Source organism: Berghia stephanieae, chromosome 9 (assembly GCF_034508935.2).
Source record: "Berghia stephanieae isolate SIO BIC M18660-M18661 chromosome 9, UCSD_Bste_1.3, whole genome shotgun sequence".
NCBI classification, from domain to species: Eukaryota; Metazoa; Mollusca; class Gastropoda; order Nudibranchia; family Aeolidiidae; genus Berghia; species Berghia stephanieae.
Genome location: NC_088368.1, coordinates 15,338,901 through 15,358,624, shown reverse-complemented (window position 1 = coordinate 15,358,624; position 19,724 = coordinate 15,338,901). Strand labels below are relative to the sequence as shown.

General features: G+C 33.2%; 1 protein-coding gene across 1 annotated transcript in view; it reads right to left on the bottom strand.

Annotated features, from left to right (window-relative positions):
* Positions 1–19,724, bottom strand: part of LOC144979145 (uncharacterized) — a 139,645-nt gene that overhangs the window by 69,694 nt on the left and 50,227 nt on the right. Inside the window, exons 16-24 of the mRNA XM_078925747.1 lie at positions 19,535–19,555; positions 18,663–18,837; positions 17,514–17,713; positions 15,063–15,269; positions 11,862–12,028; positions 10,183–10,273; positions 4,838–4,911; positions 2,153–2,278; positions 894–982 (exon numbers count right to left, since the gene is read on the bottom strand). Of these exons, the coding sequence (XP_078781873.1) occupies positions 894–982; positions 2,153–2,278; positions 4,838–4,911; positions 10,183–10,273; positions 11,862–12,028; positions 15,063–15,269; positions 17,514–17,713; positions 18,663–18,837; positions 19,535–19,555 (1,150 nt within the window). The remainder of the gene's footprint in view (positions 1–893; positions 983–2,152; positions 2,279–4,837; positions 4,912–10,182; positions 10,274–11,861; positions 12,029–15,062; positions 15,270–17,513; positions 17,714–18,662; positions 18,838–19,534; positions 19,556–19,724) is intronic.

Genomic DNA, 19,724 nt, shown 5'->3' with positions numbered 1-19,724 from the left:
GGCATTAACTGAGTAGAATGCTACTTCTCAACATAGTCTCAGCCTCTCTCAATGGCCAGAGTCCACCTTTTTGTAAAGTTGTGTATCTCGTCTTCGTAAAACTGAGTTGACTAAACTTTGAGCCAATTTTTCACAACGGTCTTGGCTTCTTCATCATCTTCAAAGTGATGCCCCTTCGTTGCCTCCTTCAATGGACCAAAAAGCTAAAAGTCCAAAAGTGTCGAGTCTGGTGAATTAATAAGAAGGGTGACATAGCGCTGTCCATAAAAATGATGCGATTACCTCCCTTTTCTTTGGGGAAGAGGGGTGTCGCCATTCCAATGATTGTCTCTTCGACTCAGGTTCAACCCACCTAATACACTGCCTGTACAAAATGCCTGAGTTTTATAATGTTACTCAAGGTTTCTTCTTCGAAAATAGGAAATTCAATGACAGCTTTCTGTCACTGACAGACTTCCATGGGGGCAGCCATTTTGAACTGTCATAACTGTCAAAATTTGACAGAATTAAAATTTTTAACTTTTGGTTTAAAGTGTACATGTGAAAGTTTATTTGAACTAAATGTGACATCACATAAAAAGAAATTAAAGAGAATTTTCTACATTTATCAAACATGCAGAACTTCCTGTCTTTTATTTGTAAATAAATGTTCCAAAAGTTATATGGATTTTCCTTAATTAGAGTTGAAAATGAAAAAAAACCAATGAGTCAAAATGAAATATATTTTTTAAAACACAAACAACTCTTTAAGATATCATGGAATCAAAATCCAAATTAAGGAATGAGTTGGGCAAAAGTTAAAATGTATATTTGGATTTTATGAGCATGAGTGGCCGTTATGGCTATGAATCTATCATTATTATCAATGATATTCAACAACACATCTAAATTACCACTGTTTCCGCTGCATCTCTGAACTCATGTCAGTAATGCAGGTCCTCAAAACTTTAACAGTTTTCTTGACAAGATCTAGTTGTTGAACCTGGAGAACATAATAATGAGGATGATAATAATTTCTTTTTCTTTGGGGTGTGTGTGGGGGGGGGGGGGGGGGGTTGCTGCTGTAATAATGTATCAATGATGAAGCTATGCTTGTTGGTAACTATCCTTTTCTTCTAAACTTCGAAGGGACTTTGGTTTGTCACTCACTTTATAAAGTTTTTTTTATCTAATGATAAGTAGTTATGTTGGAAATATCAATATGCAATACAAACTTAAGTAACTGGCTTTTCATTAATTTAAGTGGAATTTGCACTCTGACTACTGCAATCACACGATAATGATTTTTTTTTGGCTGATATCTATAAAGAGATCAAACAGAAGGATTGCCCAGAAGGCAGGATGTTGTGGTCCTAAAGAAAAGAAAAGTTGAGTTATTGGAAAATACTAATTATTTAAGGAAGGAATGTGAAAAGGAATGTGAATCTGACAAAGCAGAGATAGTCACTGGAGTAAAAGAACAGTTGGACTTTATTCACCTCAGCAAATGCCTCAATCTCGAGGTAAATTGAGGAGAAAGAGGCTTCCTTAAAATCATTGTAATCAAATTGTTTCAATAGTTATGTTAGATTTTATTTATTGATGTGTATAGTATAAAGTATGGTTCTTGACCATCATGAGTTAGTGACCATGGTTCATTATAGAGCAACAATGCGTCAACAAACTTTAAAAACATAAGTATTAGGTCTATTCATTTAAGGAGATCAGATGAATAATTACTGCAGGCATAAACAACTAAAGCTAACGAATGATTCAAAGGTAATTTTGTAGTATGTATAAAAGATTATCTAAATTGATATATTTTGATTTGGCTCACTGGTAGATTGGTATTGACTGAGAAGTTCAAAGATGTATCCTGCAATTCTTTATATCATTTAGTGTGATGACTATTTTGTGTCGACCAGGAAACCCGATCAGTCTGCGGACAGGGGGCTTGAAATTTTTTTAATGATTTGAGTGGGGACCCTGGAGCTATCAGGACACCTTGATTTAAAAGTAACAAATAACAATTTAAATTTTATGGCACGCAACTTGAAAATAAATTTCCTTACTTTGTAACTATGATTTGAGTAGTTGACAAAATTAAGAGCAATTAGTAACTCAAAATGCTGTGTCTATATGTTAATTTATCAACCTCTTTACAGAATCTTACCTCTTCTCTTTCGTCAAATAGAATAAATTTTGCTGTCGTAATTTCTTTGACAATATGTAAGGCAAGTTCTGTATGGTAGTAAGGAATTTCCATTACTTGCAACATGTCAAGCACATATTGTAGAACCTGTAAACATATCAACAAAGTAAATATCTGATTATTTCCATAATAAAAATGTAGAGCTTTAAACAGAAAAGGGAGCTTTAAACAGAAAAGGGTCAAAGTGGCACAGTGGCACAGTCTTTGCTGTGTACATATAAGGTACTGAGTTCAACTTCCCACCATGGTGGGTGGCCATCAGCAAGTCACTTTGGCTTACCTCACTTTGGGGTATAATGCTTTTATGTAGACAGAATGTTATCAAACACATCATTTTTATTTTTCCTTCACACCAAACAAAACTCAAAAATCAGATAATGTCGAATAAAAAATAAATAATAATGATAATAATATATAATAATAATAATAATAATAATAATAATAATAATAATAATAATAATAATAATAATAATAATAATAATGATAATGATAATGATAATAATAATAATAATAATTAATAATAATAATAATAATAATAATAATAATAATAATAATAATAATAATAATAATAATGATAATAATAATAATAATAATAATAATAATAATAATAATAATAATAATAAAAACAATAATAATAATAATAATAATAATAATAATAATAATAATAATAATAATAATAATGATAATAATAATAATAATAATAATAATAATAATAATAATAAAAGAGTCTTATAGAGCACACAGTATACTGAACCATGAGGCTCTTGGCGCTTAACATCAACCCAAAACAATATAGAAAGTACATGACATCAAAGAAGAAATGTTTTCAAGGATTTCTTGAACACGAACAACGATTTGGATTCCCAGATGCTCTATGATATGGTGTTCCATACAGACAGACCAACATGAGAAAAGGACCTTGTTCCTGCTTTTGTATGAATGCATGAGATAGCCAAACAGGTGGTGTCATTGGAAGAACGTAAAGATCGGGTTGTCCAATATTTCTTCAAGAGTTCTGTGAAGTAGGGAGGAAAAGTGTTTTCCAGAAAACGATAAACTAGGACACACACTTTGAATTTGGCCCTTTTCTCAACTGGCAGCCAGTATAATCTTCGAAGGAAATGTGTGGCAGAGTCAAACCTCCGCCTTTGAAAGACCAATCTGGCAGCATTATTTTGGACTGAATGCAGCCGCCTGAGCTTATTATGAATGAACAGCTCTGTTGGTAGCAAATAATAATGTGGTGGTGGTTGAAATAATGGTAGTGTGATGTTGGTGGTCGCAATGGTGGTGGTAGTGATGATAATATGGTGGTGGTAGTAGAGATAATGATGTTGTGGTGATGTAGTAGTGGTGGTAAAGATGATGATGTGGTAGTGGTTGTAGTCGTGGTGGTGGAGTTAATGATGGTGGTCGAGTTGATGATGTGTTGGTGGTTGACGTAATGGTGGTAGTAATGATGATATGGTAATGGTGGTAGTGATGATGACAATGTGGTGGCGGTTATAGGAGAGGATGGATGCCATACGACGGAGAGTGTACATATGCAGTGATTACGAGATTGTCTGAATTAAATGAGCTGCAGCCCATAGCTCTGGTTTTAAGGGCAGTGGAAAGATTCTAGAAGGGCCATTTTGAGTCATTCTTGTTTTCTTCTTGCAAAGGTTGCAATCAACATTTTGAAGATTACCCAGTCTGGAAATATTTAATTTTATTTGTAAGGGGAGTCTACTTTATAATCATTGTCAGTCAAGTTGAGAATATTTCTGTTTGCTCAAATAAGTGTCTAGATAAAATCTTTGTTGTTTGCAAAGCTTTTGATTGTTGCTAGATGGCACATGGGTGGAACTACGGGGGGCGGGCAGTATGGATTACTGAATATTAGATTGCTTGTGTCCACGACCACAAATGGCTGCTGTCAAATTACTACAACAAGGCAGCCAAACAGTGTTGAGGATTTGGTAGTGTTGGTTGTAGTATGTGGTAGTGATGTATCTTGAGATCCCAACAGGAATTTTTTTCCAAGTAAAATAAGAGCTTTGGCATCTAATGTAAATGGAAAAACCAGCAAAGCACCATTTTGGCTTGGCAAATGGCCAGCCCATCGGCTCATGCCAGCAATCTATTAGCCATGTCGATAACAACAGTGGAGTCGGCTTAAAATAACCTCCTTGGGATCTTAAGCATGATTAATCTTATCCATTGTCAAGGAAAACAATCTTTCAATATAAAATTAGAGGGGAGTAAAGTCTGATAGCCTCCTCTGTTCATGAAAATGGAATAAGCCACTTAAAAAAAAAAAGAATGATGCATAAATAGTCTTGTCATTTGGCAATCTATATGTTTTTGTTTAGTTTGTTATTTGAGGGTTGTTTTGGCTTGTTTTGGGTTAATTTAACTGAAACGAGGATGATTTGTGTTTATTTAAACCAGATTTTGATCAGTTGGCTTATATAAGGGAAAAAAGACAAACAGGACTGAATGAAAGGGTTTTTTAAAAAGAAATTTTATCTTTAGCAAGTTTATCTGATCCGGACTCCACTGTATTTAAAACAGGAAAAGGTGTTACTCTATTAAAATATTACTGTGAGATCAGGCATTTTGACTTTATGGAAAAACGTTTTAAAAAAAAGACAGTTGTCTTACCTTTTCTTTTAAATGATTTGAAACGCCCTTTGACAATTTTGCAAATTTGACCAACATCCAATAGCCTCTCAAACCTTAAAAGAAGTGTTTGAAAGTTATAAAATAACAGGATAATACAGCATTATTCCTATTGGCTGTTTTAAGCAAATCACAACTAATCAGGACAGACAAAGGAATAGAGAAAAAAATTCTCAATCATCACAATGCACAGCCGTTTAAATAGGGCCCAAACTTTCACTTTAGTTACTTCTTCCCTCACTGGCTACCGTCGAGTGATGTAAACAACCCACCGTCAGCCACAGTGATAACAGCTGTCAAGACGGTGTGCATTGGCAATAAATTATGTCTGCAGGTAAATCTCATCGCTTTGAATTTCTCTCAGGCAGAGAGTAGTAGAAATTACATCAAAATACTCAATTTTCTCAGCCCCTTGTGGACGCAGCATCTTTTTCATAATTTTCAAACATATATGGATACAAAGGCCAATTTTTCCTCTACAAGACGCAATTATTTTTATTTACATCATGAAATGATAAGTTTGTGTTTTGCTCTTTTGAATAATCAGAGTTTTTTATGAAATAAATATTTAAATTATAAGTTTAAGAAATATTTAAAAATTCAAAATATCAAGCCAACACTTTTTACCATCAAGTGTGAGGGATCAGAGAAAAGTCGATAAAATTATCTTTCATATGATATATACTTTATTATGTAGATTCAGGGATTTAAGAATAGAGAGTGTGGAAAGGAATCTCAATAATTATTTTTGTTACCAACAAAGAGGATAATATTTCATGATATTTTAGAAACCCAATAATAAAACTAGATAGTGATGATAAGAGACATTTATTTAATTTGATTTCATTGAATTTAAGCGGAAATTTTAGATAGTTCTTAAATTTACTTATTTAAGTTCTGTTCAGGTTATGGAGAGCTAGACACACTGAAGACGGTCATGACACCAGTACTAATGAAATATGTCGAATTTGTTGTGAAAGAGTACAGAGCCGTGCTGAGAGGATTAAAAGACTCTAGACGTTATCAACAATTGACTATAAATATAAATGTGAAATTCTGACATATTTAAATATTTCAATTTGCAAGAAATGTGTTTCACTGATACATAATTTAAAGAAATGCGATGCAGGTATTGATACCTTTGGTTCTGTGAGAAAACTCTGAACAAGAAACAATACTTTATGAGGTGAATATGATCCTAATCTTTCACCAGTGATGTGCTATATGCAGTCTATATGGCACACAAATTAAAAGAGGTGCAAGTCAAGTACATGAAAAAAGTAATGGGCATGGATATCTCAAAAATAAGGTTATAAAACTTATAAGAACTCTTTAAGATTTTCTTAGTGGTTTTGATTGTCTTTGAATGTCCTTATATAACAATTTTTAATGGAATTCTTATAATTCGTTGATTCTGGGATAAATATAAGTGAATCACATTTGACTATGTTTCTGGTTTATTAAAAAAATTATATTAAGACAATGCTGTGATTGGATTTCAATTTTACCTTACTCAAAATCCTTACTTTTACGTACAGGTGAACTGATATCTCAAAAACGCCTCAATCTACTGATATAAAATTTATATGTCTACATTCTACAGATATTCAACATCATTTCCATTACTTTTGTTTTAAAATCTTAAGTGTTGAACATGTTAAAATATTCTCTTAAAAATTTTAATTAACTTAAATTTATTTATCAATTTCATGGGTTATCCCTCTTGATTTTTAACACCATCATAATTATGATTATATAATCAATGGAAACTCTGTTAATAAACTGTTTGGTAGTATAAAATATTTTTTGCTACACTTAATAACGGCAATACTACATTAGTTTGAAATTCAGAAAAAATCGATCAAAACGGCGAAAAAATTGTCTCCCTCTCTTTGTGTAAAGCTATGACTCATCATCACTAGACTGGCTAGATTTACCTGGCGAACTAAACTGAAAGCAATAAACGCCTGTGAATGACAAATGTTTTGATGTAATAAACTGAAGTAGAACAATTTTATAGCAACAATTTCACAAGTCACACTAGATGATATATCTACGAGGCAATAAAAATACAGAGCAAGTCATTTAAGGGCAGGCACCATTACACAGAAATTGTTTAAATTAAGTGTTCTGATTAATTAATTCTGCAAGTGGCCTCGATAATTTGAAGAACCTATTTCACTGCATATATTTCTATTGTAGTAATATGGAACATCCTTTCCTTTGTTGTTTCACCAGTTTTATACAACTTTAAGCATTACAGGTTGTGATGGAATAAAATAAGTTACACTACCTTATATCCACACATTTATACAAACTGTCAATAGATCTCAATCATAAAAAACAGACTAAAATGATACGTGAACCCTCTCCAACCATTAATTACAACACTTTAAATAATTTTTATCAACTAGATGTGCCTCGTCCACAGCAAATATACAATTGCATCATTACATGCACTCTTATCATTTATTCGTTGTTCCCCCAAGACTGTTAAAAGGTTAAAGTTTAACATATCTAGATTTAATAGGCAATGGACGGTGATAGACTTGATGCTATTGTTAATTGTTATTTTCTATTCTATTTTGTTTGAAATTAACGACATGGAAATCATGGTTAAATACATGCAAAGGTTACAGACAATGCAATTATAAATATAACTTACTGTATCGTAATTCAAGCATAAATTAAAAATATTGCCATTATTCTAAACAAAGTGCTTATTTGCAGTACTATAGTGATTTCATGGTGGAATCACTATTCACAGTAGTAGAAGCGCTCTCCTGTCTCTGAAAATTAGTCTTTGTCCCCTCCCTGAACACAAGACTGTATTTTCTGTTCAAAATGGCGTGTTGTTGAATGGCTTGAAGTTGAATGAGTGTGTTAGTTTGAGAAGAAAAGGAGGGATGATTGAAACATTTTGTGTGACTTAGAATTGAGATTTTGAACGTTTCAACTTTTCCTTCAAGTCTGAAACTTGACAAGATTGTTTGTGTTTTGTTTTGTGTTTGTTACCCCAATCCAATCCATTAAAATTTCCCCGTCCTCACCTCTCCAACTTGATCATTTGTTCATATCTTGAAATCTATCAGCTTATCTGTCAGATTACTTTAATGGGAATAGTTCCGTCCCCGTTTATTGTATTATTTACAGTTTACAGTCAGTTAAATATATTTTATAAAGTTCCAGGAATCTCTCTCTCTCTCTCTCTCTCTCTCTCTCTCTCTCTCTCTCTCTCTCTCTCTCTCTCTCTCTCTCTCTCTCTCTCTCTCTCTCTCTCTCTCTCTCACACACACACACACACACAGACATACATATATTTGCCACTATAATCACAACCATCAAATCATCATCATTACTACTACCACAGCTATCACATCGTTATCCAAACTACAGCAACTGCCACCACCATTACACCAATCATTATCCTTATAGTTATAGTCATCATCACTACCACTGCTACTTCATCAACACCACCCCTACAATCACAACCAACACTTCAACACCACCATCACTACACAACAACAGACACATCGTCATCATCAACAAAATGCAAAATAATAATAATAGTAATAATTTGTAAAAATTAATTTAAAAAATAAATAATAATATTTTTTTTTTAAATAAATAAATAAATAAAATAATAATAATAATAATAATAAGAAGAAGAAGAAGAATAAGAAGAAGAAGAAGAAGAAGAAGAAGATTGTAGTTTATTTATATTTTGCACCCAATCTTCTATATAATAAAGGCTCGAAGGCTACTACTGCAAATACAGAACGAACCCGCTTTTGCAGTACTACTGCAAATAACTGAAATGAAAGATATCTCATATTGCAGTACTACTGCGAATAACGAAAACGAACGTTATCTACTATTTGCAATACTACTGTGAATAGAGGAAATCATTATCTGCAGTACTACTGCGATTAGAGGAAATTATTATTTGCAGTACTACTGCGTTAGAGGTGGCCTATTCCAAATGTTCAATACTTTTCTCTAAAAATTTTTATGATTTTAAAATAATGATAGATAAGATATTCTCCTAAACAGTCGCTGTCTCATTCAGAAGAATTATAATAAGAAACAATGGAAATCATTTATGGTATGTATATGTATGTGTGTGTGTGTGTGTGTGTGTGAGAGAGAGAGAGAGAGAGAGAGAGAGAGAGAGAGAGAGAGAGAGAGAGAGAGAGAGAGAGAGAGAGAGAGATATTCTCCAATTTTCAATTTACAAGGCAGATTTGAATTCAACAAAATAATTGCATATTTTATTACCCATTCTGTCGTAAAGGATAATCTGCACTTACAACATTGCACTACAATGAGAGCAATTGAGTCACTCACCTAGGACCTTACTTGCTGAGCTGCTGAACATATTCTAGACCATACATAGCCTGATAGCAGACACCAGCATTCTCCTCTCGCTAGGCTGCAGATAACTTTAGTCATGAACATTTCTACATCCCAAATATTTGATATTCCTGCTTTATTCATAGCGTCTCATTCTTCCCTCTCCTTCAGCAATATACCAACATTTCAGCATCTTCGATAGTTAAAGCTATTTCCCAAATACTCTCTTCCATATCTTCCATCAGTATGGAATGGAGAGTCCCTAAATCATTTTTAGTTTTTAAAAAAGCAAGTTTGTTTGTTGTAGATATTCTCAATTATGAACGTTGTCTTGTGAAGATGTGTTTAGACTTCTAGTTGCTCATTTTGGTTGGACTTCTTTCTTTCTATTAGCCTGATTTAACTGGCATTAAAACGTACAGGACATGACTTTTGCTATCTAGAATGACATTGTTTTAAATTTCCAATACTTTTTTGTTTTACAATGAAATACCAGATGAATCCGACATCACGTCTCCCCCCCCCCCCCCCACACACACACACCCTCTCTCTCTCTCTCTCTCTCTCTCTCTCTCTCTCTCTCTCTCTCTCTCTCTCTCCCTCTCTCTCTCTCTCTCTCTCTCAAATTACAGCCAGAGCTTTCTGTCAATGTCACCATGTAATCACTGACCGTGTGTTATATTGCTTGATCTTATTAAAAAATGAGAAACAGCCTCGACTTGGCCATTGATGATGGTGATGATGATGATGATGATGATGATGATGATGATGATGATGATGATGATGATGATGATGATGATGCAATTTTAACGATTTCTAATGTTACAGAAGAAAGCAGGAAAAGAATAAGTAAAATTTTGGAAATAGAAAATTAGAAACAGAAACGTCATCATAACAATATATATTTCACCATAAAAACTTAGAACGTTCATAATGTATTGATATATATATTCTTTGTAAATGAAATTATTTACCATGAGTGTCCCGTATATTGTTTTTTACTTTGATGAACGTTTCAAGAAAGTTGTTATCTCTTAAATATTCAAACTGCTTTACAACAGGATCCTGTTGAAATAAAAAGAATCATATCTTTTAAACAAATTAAAATCTTTTAAACAATAATACCATTTAGAGAGGTCAAGAGAAAATAAAAATTGTTTAAAAATCTGTAATTTCTATGATTGTTTACATTAACAAATCATATAAACATCCTGACATATTGTGAATATTTATTGTCAGAAGGCCAATTAGCTCTCTAAACTTCGTAACAGTAACAGTAACACTCAATCTGACTGAGTCAATTGGTTTATTTGAAGAAGAATAAAAAAAGACCAATGTAACTTAGGCAATAGCAACTGTGTAAGTGCTCCTGGGCGAGTTTTTTTGCTTAAGGAAAGAACAGAATTGGGACATCTGGGCTTATCTACATGCCCCCCCCCCCCTCCCCCTCGATTGTTTTCAATAACTCAGATAGAGGATACAACGAATGGTTGAAAAGCAGCATTATTTTAGCCAAAAATAGCCAATAATATAATTAACTATGAGATGGGTGTAATTTTAACTTTGTGTACTGCTTAGTTATTTCAAACATTTCACTGTCAAAGGAGAGATATTACTGATGGATCTACTCGAAATTTGTGAAGTTCATCAGATGCAACTGAAAGACCACTGTATAGTTTTACTTTGATCCTCCTCTACCAGTAATATCTCATGGTAAATTATTAGGGCAAATGGACTAATAAAGTATATTGGAGAGTGAACATTGTCTACTCTGCAAAGGAAACTATCTACACCAACAAGGGGTAACAGTATGTTCTTTTCTGTATCCGAAGGGTACCGAATTTGAGTATCCGCAGCACTGTGTGGCCTTGAGCAAGTCACCTAAATCAAAGTTATTCCAGACTACCCTTGAAATAGACATTAAAGACAAATTTCCTCTTGGGAATGGATATAGGGAATTTCATTTTTTTAAAAAGAGGAAGCATCTCGTGGCTACTAACATAAGGTACAAAATCTGACCAACGATGATCTCCCTGCTGCTTTTTTTAAAAAATGCAACCCACAATGTGCTATTTGTGCAATAAGCTGGCTTTTGCGCTAGTAAATAACTGAATAAATAAAAAGTTTAAGTATTAATTGTATTAAAAGATCCATGTGCCTCATTGATATGACTTAATGTTTTGTAAAATAAAAATTAAAAAATAAATAAAATTCTCTCTATTCCCCTTCTGGAAAAATTTTTTAAAGGGTCTATCATGGTGAAAAACTGGTGTCATATAACTGAAATCAATTTTTAAAATAGTTAAAAATCAACCATTGTCAGCAGATCCCAAACTGCTTTAAACATATGCTGATTTAAGCTATTCAGTTAAATATATAAAATAGTAAAATTTGAAATTACAAGGCCATGCTGCAGCTGAATGGAAATTACAGATCTGCATTGCGGCTCGGTCAAACACGTAATTCTGCGGAGTCAGTATGACAAAAAAGTTGACAAAACAACAGAATATAAATGAGCACACAAATTTTCTATTGAATAGTTGTTTTTTATGTAAAACAATTAAGTGCATTAATGTCAGCTCAATCTATTGCTAGAACTAGTTGGTATGTATAAGAAATTTTATCATATCCATGACCCCTTCCCATTACTTACAAATTGAGTCACAGCTATATGGTCCTTTGCACAACTGGAAAAGCTACACAATTGAAGGGACATTTTAATTCGTAGCTTAGCGAAAAGACTAACATCAGAGAATTCAAAAGGAATATTGTAGACCTCAAGCTGGTAACTACTCCCCCATGGTATATCAACAAAAATACCTGTAAGGCCACAATTTAAAACAAAAAGCAAATTAGTACGATACTTGCTAGATTCTTACACACCAAATTCCAGCACACCCAGTTATACAGCACGCTGGAACTGGGTGACCAAATTTTTAATATATAATAAGTTGTTATAACAAGATGTTAAATACATATTACAGCACGTTTTGTCAACAGCTAGTCATGAAAATTCAATTGGTTATATTTAATACAAGATAATCATCATTTTTTAAAAAGATCATGCAACTTGGAATTCTGACACAAAACACCTAGATACCTAGACATCGCCAATGCATTTAATATGAGTTTGGTTTGGATGGGCCAGTTTGGATTGGGTAGATGCGCTTGGTGTCAGGGTGTATCAGCAGCTCATGGTTGCTTGCCATCACAAGAGAAGAAAACAAAAGCTTGTTAAGCTGGGGTAGTGTTGAGCATGCAGGGCATGCTTTTGATGATGATGTGTGCGTGTGTGTGTGTGAGTGTGTGTGTGTGTGTGTGTGTGTGTGTGTGTGTGTGTGTATGTGGTATGCATGTGCATGCGCCTGTTTCCTTCATAACTAACATCAAATCACGACAACACAGAAGCAATCTTTGATTGAGTAGGTACTTGTTTGTAAAAAAGAATTCCTTTGTCGTATTGCCTCTTTCTTCCCTGTATTAAAAAACTAATGTATATATAATGTAATGAGTAAAATCAACTCACATTTCATCCAACAATACAGCCGTTTTGACACCGAGGCATCTCTTCACAGGGCCTGTAAATGGCTGGTGAAAATATTGTCTGAACCTTTCGAGCATGCGAAAATAGACCTACCAAACCAAAAAATGGATCGACAACACAACCCAGATATGACACATCAATTGATTAGTCAAACCATGTCATACTTTTCAATTCATTTATAAAAAATAAGCAGGTCTTTATTTTATGCTCCAAATGAAATCACAAATAAATGAGTACTCACATTTCTGGTCCCCAGTCTGAGCTAAAAGCAAAGGAAGAGAACAAATCCTACTTTTTTGAGGAGGTGGTGATTCCTCCTCAAGGGGTTTGCCTTTCTTCTTCTTGGCTTTGTTCATTCTTGATGCAGCAGTTTGAATGTGATAAACCAAAGAAGAATCCACTGGAGAGGTCTTAGAGAAGTGGAGTCCTTAGACAAGAGGTGATATTTACACAACATGTAGGCTTCATAAGTGCTTACAAGGAGAGAACTTCTGTTTTCAGAGATGACATCATTCATGATACTAAAAGATTGCTCGACCCTAGGACCAGTAAAGCCAGACAAGCATGCACTAACAATCTTTTGGACAGAAGGATACCTATTCAACCTGAAAACATTGGCCCACCACAAATCTAACTCAAAATTATCAGCAGAAATATCCATGTCTGACTGCATTGCCATAATTTTATTATCAAAAACAACAGTCACAACAGAGGGCAAGAACTTCGGAAGGTTCTTCAAGAAATTGCTGTCACACCTTTCCCAGAAAGCCTAGGGTCAAGAAAAGAAAAAGTCCCGAGCTAAGAACTGTCCAAAGGCAATTTATTTTGCATGTAATTGGTAGTGGACAGGTAAGAGCCTAACAATTTTTTTATTGAAAGACAGAGCATTACTCTCATCCATTAAGTCCAAAATTGAAGAGCAACTTCCAACAAAAAACATGCTCTGCGGGCAAAAGAACACCCTCCCTTGACAAATCTAGTATACGCAGTGCTTTTCCAATTTCCCTAATTAACTCTGGCTGAACATAAAAACTGAAGAAACTTCCTAAACACCACAATCAGCTCATCACGAAGAACATGCAGCATTGGTGTTTTCCTTTCAAAGAGCAGAACAAACTTTTTGAAGATAGGAAAGACTGACAGAACAATACGAACAAGAAGAGATGTTTTACGTTCCAGAACAAACAACTTATGACAAATCCTAGCCTTTCTCGCTTTACCCTGGTCAGTGAGATTCTTTAAATTCAACCACCTTAAGATTCCATAAACATGTGCCCTGCCATCTTTATTCACATTCCTCTTCTTCACAGTGTCAGAAAACTTACACTAAAACAAATCCTAATCCTTCTTACAAAGCCATGCAAAATAAAACACACAAAGAACTTTTCTAAGGTAAGTAAGTCATAACTGCAATCTAGAAATACTTCAGGCATATTGAAGAGAAAGAATAATTGAATGAAAAGCTAAAGTTGTACGAGAATAGAGAAAAAGAGTATTGGTCATAGGCTAAAGGAGTGGAAACTTCCGATATAAGCATTCATTCACCTTTTCATTCGAAAAAAATAATTATTTCAAATTCATAAGAACGCGAGACACTGACAGCGACTGACACTTCGTGCGGGCAGCACAGTAGGCAGTAGGCAGTGAATACGTGCACTTCCTGGGAATGTGGAGGTGGTGATGATTGACAAGGTGGAATGATATTATACCTAGCTCAAAACGGAATAAAAACTGCTTTTATCGAGGCACGAAATAAACTTTTATTTTATTTTTAGTTGGATCTGTCTTTTGACGTTACAATTAAAAAAAAAAAATGTTCATGTCAGAATTTATAGAGTAAAATCGTACGGTCGGAAGTCCGACAATTGTCGGAAGATTTACAGACCTGTCGGAAGATTTACAGACCTGTTAGGCTTCTTGGTGTTGAAATTGCTGTATTGTTGGACGAAATGTGATTCAATTTGATTTTTTATAATAATGCTCTGAATTGTGAATTTATTGAGTACTGTCAGAACTACATGACATCAATTAATAACGTACATACATATATATATATATATATATATATATATATATATATATATATATATATATATATATATATATATATATATATATATATATATATGTGTGTGTGTGTGTGTGAAATAGATATATATAATATATATATATATATATATATATAATAGAGAGAGAGAGAGAGAGAGAGAGAGAGAGAGAGAGAGAGAGAGAGAGAGAGAGAGAGAGAGAGAGAGAGAGAGAGAGAGAGAGAGGGAGAGAACAACAAATATTCAAACTTATTGCACATACCATTGAAAGGGATTTTGGCAAAATACTGAAATTGTCCAAGAATATGGTTGATACTTTTCTTCGGACTGATGGTTACATGAAGCATCTTCGGATTTAATAAACTCAGTTCTAAATATTTCACTTGTACAGCTGTTTCAGGCTTTATTTCCTTCCATGACATGTCAACACTGAACTTGAAAAGGAAGTCCTGTGTACTGTCTTTCTTCACTGTGGAGTGGGTTTTTTTTAAGGGGCGGTTTGGGTCTAATTATTAGGAAAATCCTTCGAAAAATTGATTTTGAGATTTTGGTGGAAATTGATATTTTATTACCCTAGAAATAATATAATCGAAGTCCAAATTCTCAAAGTAGACTATAAAGGCATGAAAAACACAGTCGAAAATGGTACAGATAGTAAGAAAAGTGTGAAAAACGGGAAGCTATTTTGATATTTTCTCAAAATGTCATATTTCTAAGGGTATGGGATACTGTGTCAAACGTTTCTCTGAATCTATTCAATGAAATTGTCTGAAAATTTCCACAGTTATCACAGAGATAATGTATTGTGTCACCATAGAGAGATTTTTTTGATAAGATATGTGAATTTTGAATTATAATCCTAATTCTGAATTTTTAACATCAATTTTTTCATAACATTTTGATTCTCAACTTTGTAATGTTTTAATAAAAATTCCATAAGCTAAAGCCGTAAAAGCTCTCTATGGTGACACACTATAGTACAATGTTGACAAGAGGGAAGAATATGGAGGTCATTCCTTCATTAGTTTTTGTGGAACGTTTGCCACAAGATTGTTATATTTTTTGATATCAGACCCCCAAATTAGGTCGCAAAATGGGTATCGACACAGATAAATAAAATTTTTCACCATAAATGTTGTTTTTTAACCTATAATGACGATACAGAATGATTAAAACCGCCCAATATTGGTAATAAAAATTTTTTTTGAAAAGACCCAAACCGCCCCTTAAGTTAATGTATTGGAGAACAAAATAGAAAAAGGGCCAGAACTTAGACACCATTAAACTCTTAGATTTTTGTGCAGTTGTTTTCAACTCAGTATAGACAAAAGGCGTGTTTAAAACGTTTTGTTATAAAACTTTATTGGGAATACTGATATTTTAAAAATTCGTAATATTTCACTTCTTGCTTTCAGTTTTCCCAATGCCCTTAGAACTTCCTTGTTGTTGGCTCGCAACTTAGAAGAATGTTTTCTAGGTGAAAATTGTTTTCCATTTCATTTAAAGTAATTTTCTATGGGCAAATTTACCTCAACTATTCTTTCCCATTGTTCATTTTTCAGTGAGGGGCAAGGATTGTCCAGCATAAACAATTTATGACACACAATTTGTGGTGCACACCAATGTTAGAGATTTGACTAACATTGCTCTCTTGACAAATCTTTCATTAGAGGCAAGCAAACCCGTTACATCTTCAATGCATAAGCAATCACTGATATCTATGTTACCTCCACAATGCACCCAATAAATTTGTATAAACTTCTTAAAGAAGCATACATGCAGATAACTATATAAATAATTCCAAGAAATCAATAAGCCATGGGAAAACATTTGTGCTGGTTAATAAACAGAGAAAAGAAAAAAAGTAAAACAATTACAAGAATGTATAAAGCTCCGTTGTATTCATTATTAGTTATGTTATGGAATCATTAAAAATGGGGGAGGTTTCGCTTGGTTCCCACCCTTGAACACCTGACAGAAAGTTGAAGCAAGGAGTCACCAGGTAGAGTAGTCCGAATAGTTCTTATTCAGTAAACAAAGACAATGATGGCTAAACGAAGTGAACAACGTGGGTAGATGGTACGCATTTAAGTAAAATACTAACCTGTCCAATCAATTGTACCAAGACATAAAGCTATGTGTAACATTACTGTTTATCGTCTAAGAGAATCAACTTAGAAATAATCACGCACTTAGAATCTAAGAAATTATAAATAACAAAGAGAAGAGATACTTCATTTATTTTATTATTTGTAAACAACCAGCTATGTTTGTCTAAGTGAGCTTGGTGGAGTGTCACTAATTGTGTGTTTTGATTAGTCAAACACCTACTGGTTAGCATTCTATCGTTTTTCTCACCCACCCTTTTTCATAAAGTAAAGACTAATGCTGGTATACATGAATGTAATGAAAGATAACAGGTCCATATAGATGTTATGCATTTAGGTAAAATACTCATAAAACCTGCCCGCCAGATGAAACCTACCAACACACAACACTACGAGTGACCGTTAAATGTTTCGAAGACGAAGACTATATTATTTTTTAATTTTTGTTGACGTTAATAAAAGTATTTAATGTCACAATAAACAAAGTTCAGAAGACCATGATAAGACCCAGATGCTGAAGTTTTAAACAATGATTAAAAAATAAAGGAATCGAGATCTTAAAGTAATTTTACTTAAACTTAAATGACTAAAAATTGAGTGCCAACCTCTTACACGGACTGAATCATTTTTGGTCCCAGCTGGATTAAAGCTGTAATAGCTTAAATAGGGGCAGCGATCAACATCCTTACAATTCAGCCATTTCAAATCAACAGGAAGCTCCAGATTTGTGCATTCGGGACAATAAAAGATCAACTGTTGAGAGACACTTGCAAACATTCTGTTGGTTTGACAGTTTTGTGTGCACCTAAAAAATTACAAATGTATCTATAATTAATGATGATGGTGATGGTGATGATGATAATATAATATTATCATTAACATCATCAACATTATTATCATTATCATTTCCTCAACCTCCTCATCATCCTCATCATCGTCACCATTATTATTATTATTATTATTATTATTATTATTATTATTATTATTATTATTATTATTATTATTATTATTATTATTATTATTATTATTATTTATTATTAATATTATCATTATTGTTATCATCATCATCATCATTATTATTATTATTATTATTATATTATTATTATTATTATTATTATTATTATTATTATTATATTATTATTATTATTATTATTATTATTATTATTATTATTATTATTATTATTATTATTATCATTATCATTATTATCATTATTATTATTATTATTATTATTATTATTATTATTATTATTATTATTATTATTATTATTGTTATTATTATCATTATTATTACTAGTGGCGAACCCGCAATATTTGAAAAGAAATAAAGGCCATTACAATCAGGTACTCATCTGTTTTAACCATTATACTACTGTATTGTGAAAATTTGACATAGATCGAGATGAACCATCTGAGCCGTCAATGATCAAAATCAGTCTAGTAATAGTCTGTAGGTGCATGTGCAAATGAAAATGGCAGCAGGGCAGCCAGATATGACCAATCATAATGCCCCAGCAAACCCGACACCTTTTCTACATTCCCTCATGGGTGAGAGACACACTGTTTATATTCTTTCAATTCAATAACATTAAATAATTAAAGGACCAATCATTATGCCCTAGCAGATTTTATAATTAATCATTTGAGTCAATGGGTGATAAAATTATCATCATCATCATCATCATCATCATATCATGATGATGATGATGATGATGATGATGATGGTGATGATGATATGATATTGCTTTACAATTTACCTTAACTCCATATAAGGCCAGTGTTGGTCCATGACAGTGATACGCTTTTTTATGACGATGCTTGATGCAAAGGTTGTGTTCAGGACGAAATACAGAGTCACTTTAAGACTGATTTCAAAAGATTTAATTTCTCTCAAAATAAGCAGTGTATTCCTAGTGACAACAATCGTCCGCACTAAAACAAACAAAATTACAAGCTTTGAAAGTAAAAATAAAAGCAATGTTAGATAACTAATTCACTAATTCCTCCACAAAGTGATATGGAACAGTTTCAATTCCATATAAACCAGTTTAATACCTAATCCTTTGCAAATTTTGAAAGACACCTCAGTCATCATATCTACATGCATACATACACACACAACGGTCAGCTTGAAAGTGTTTGTGTGTGTGTGCATGTGTGTGTGTGTAAGAAAAAAAAAAAGGAGAGAGAGAGAGAGAGAGAGAGAGAGAGAGAGAGAGAGAGAGAGAGAGAGAGAGAGAGAGAGAGGGGTGGGGGAGAGAGAGAGAGAGAGAGAGAGAGAGAGAGAGAGAGAGAGAGAGAGAGAGAGAGAGAGAGAGAGAGAGAGAGAGAGAGAGAGAGAGAGTGAAATGCTGATTTAGGGCCTTAGATTATTAATCCCTTAAAATTCGGCTGTAACTGGACTTTGATTATAATAGGGATTTTAGGCTGGTTCACTGTTATAAAATTAAGTTACTGACGTATGGCGCTATCATCTTTATCATAATCATCAATATTATCATCATTGCCAACATCATCAGCTTTGCTTCAAACTCTTGTAGTAATGATGTACTCTATTAGTTGCACCTTCATATCTAGTCATTTTACGAAAAATTACCGAAAAAGGTTGATAGAAAAAAGCAAAACTTACCATTTGAAGATTGGTGATTAACTGATATGAAGAGAAACAATAGTATATATTCTACGGGTACGTGTGTTATTATGACTTTTTAAAAAAAATCAAATCAAATCAGACATTAATTATGTATGGATTTAAAAATAAAATAATCAATTATTTTAATAAAATATATTATTAGATTGTTGTATGATAATACAATAAT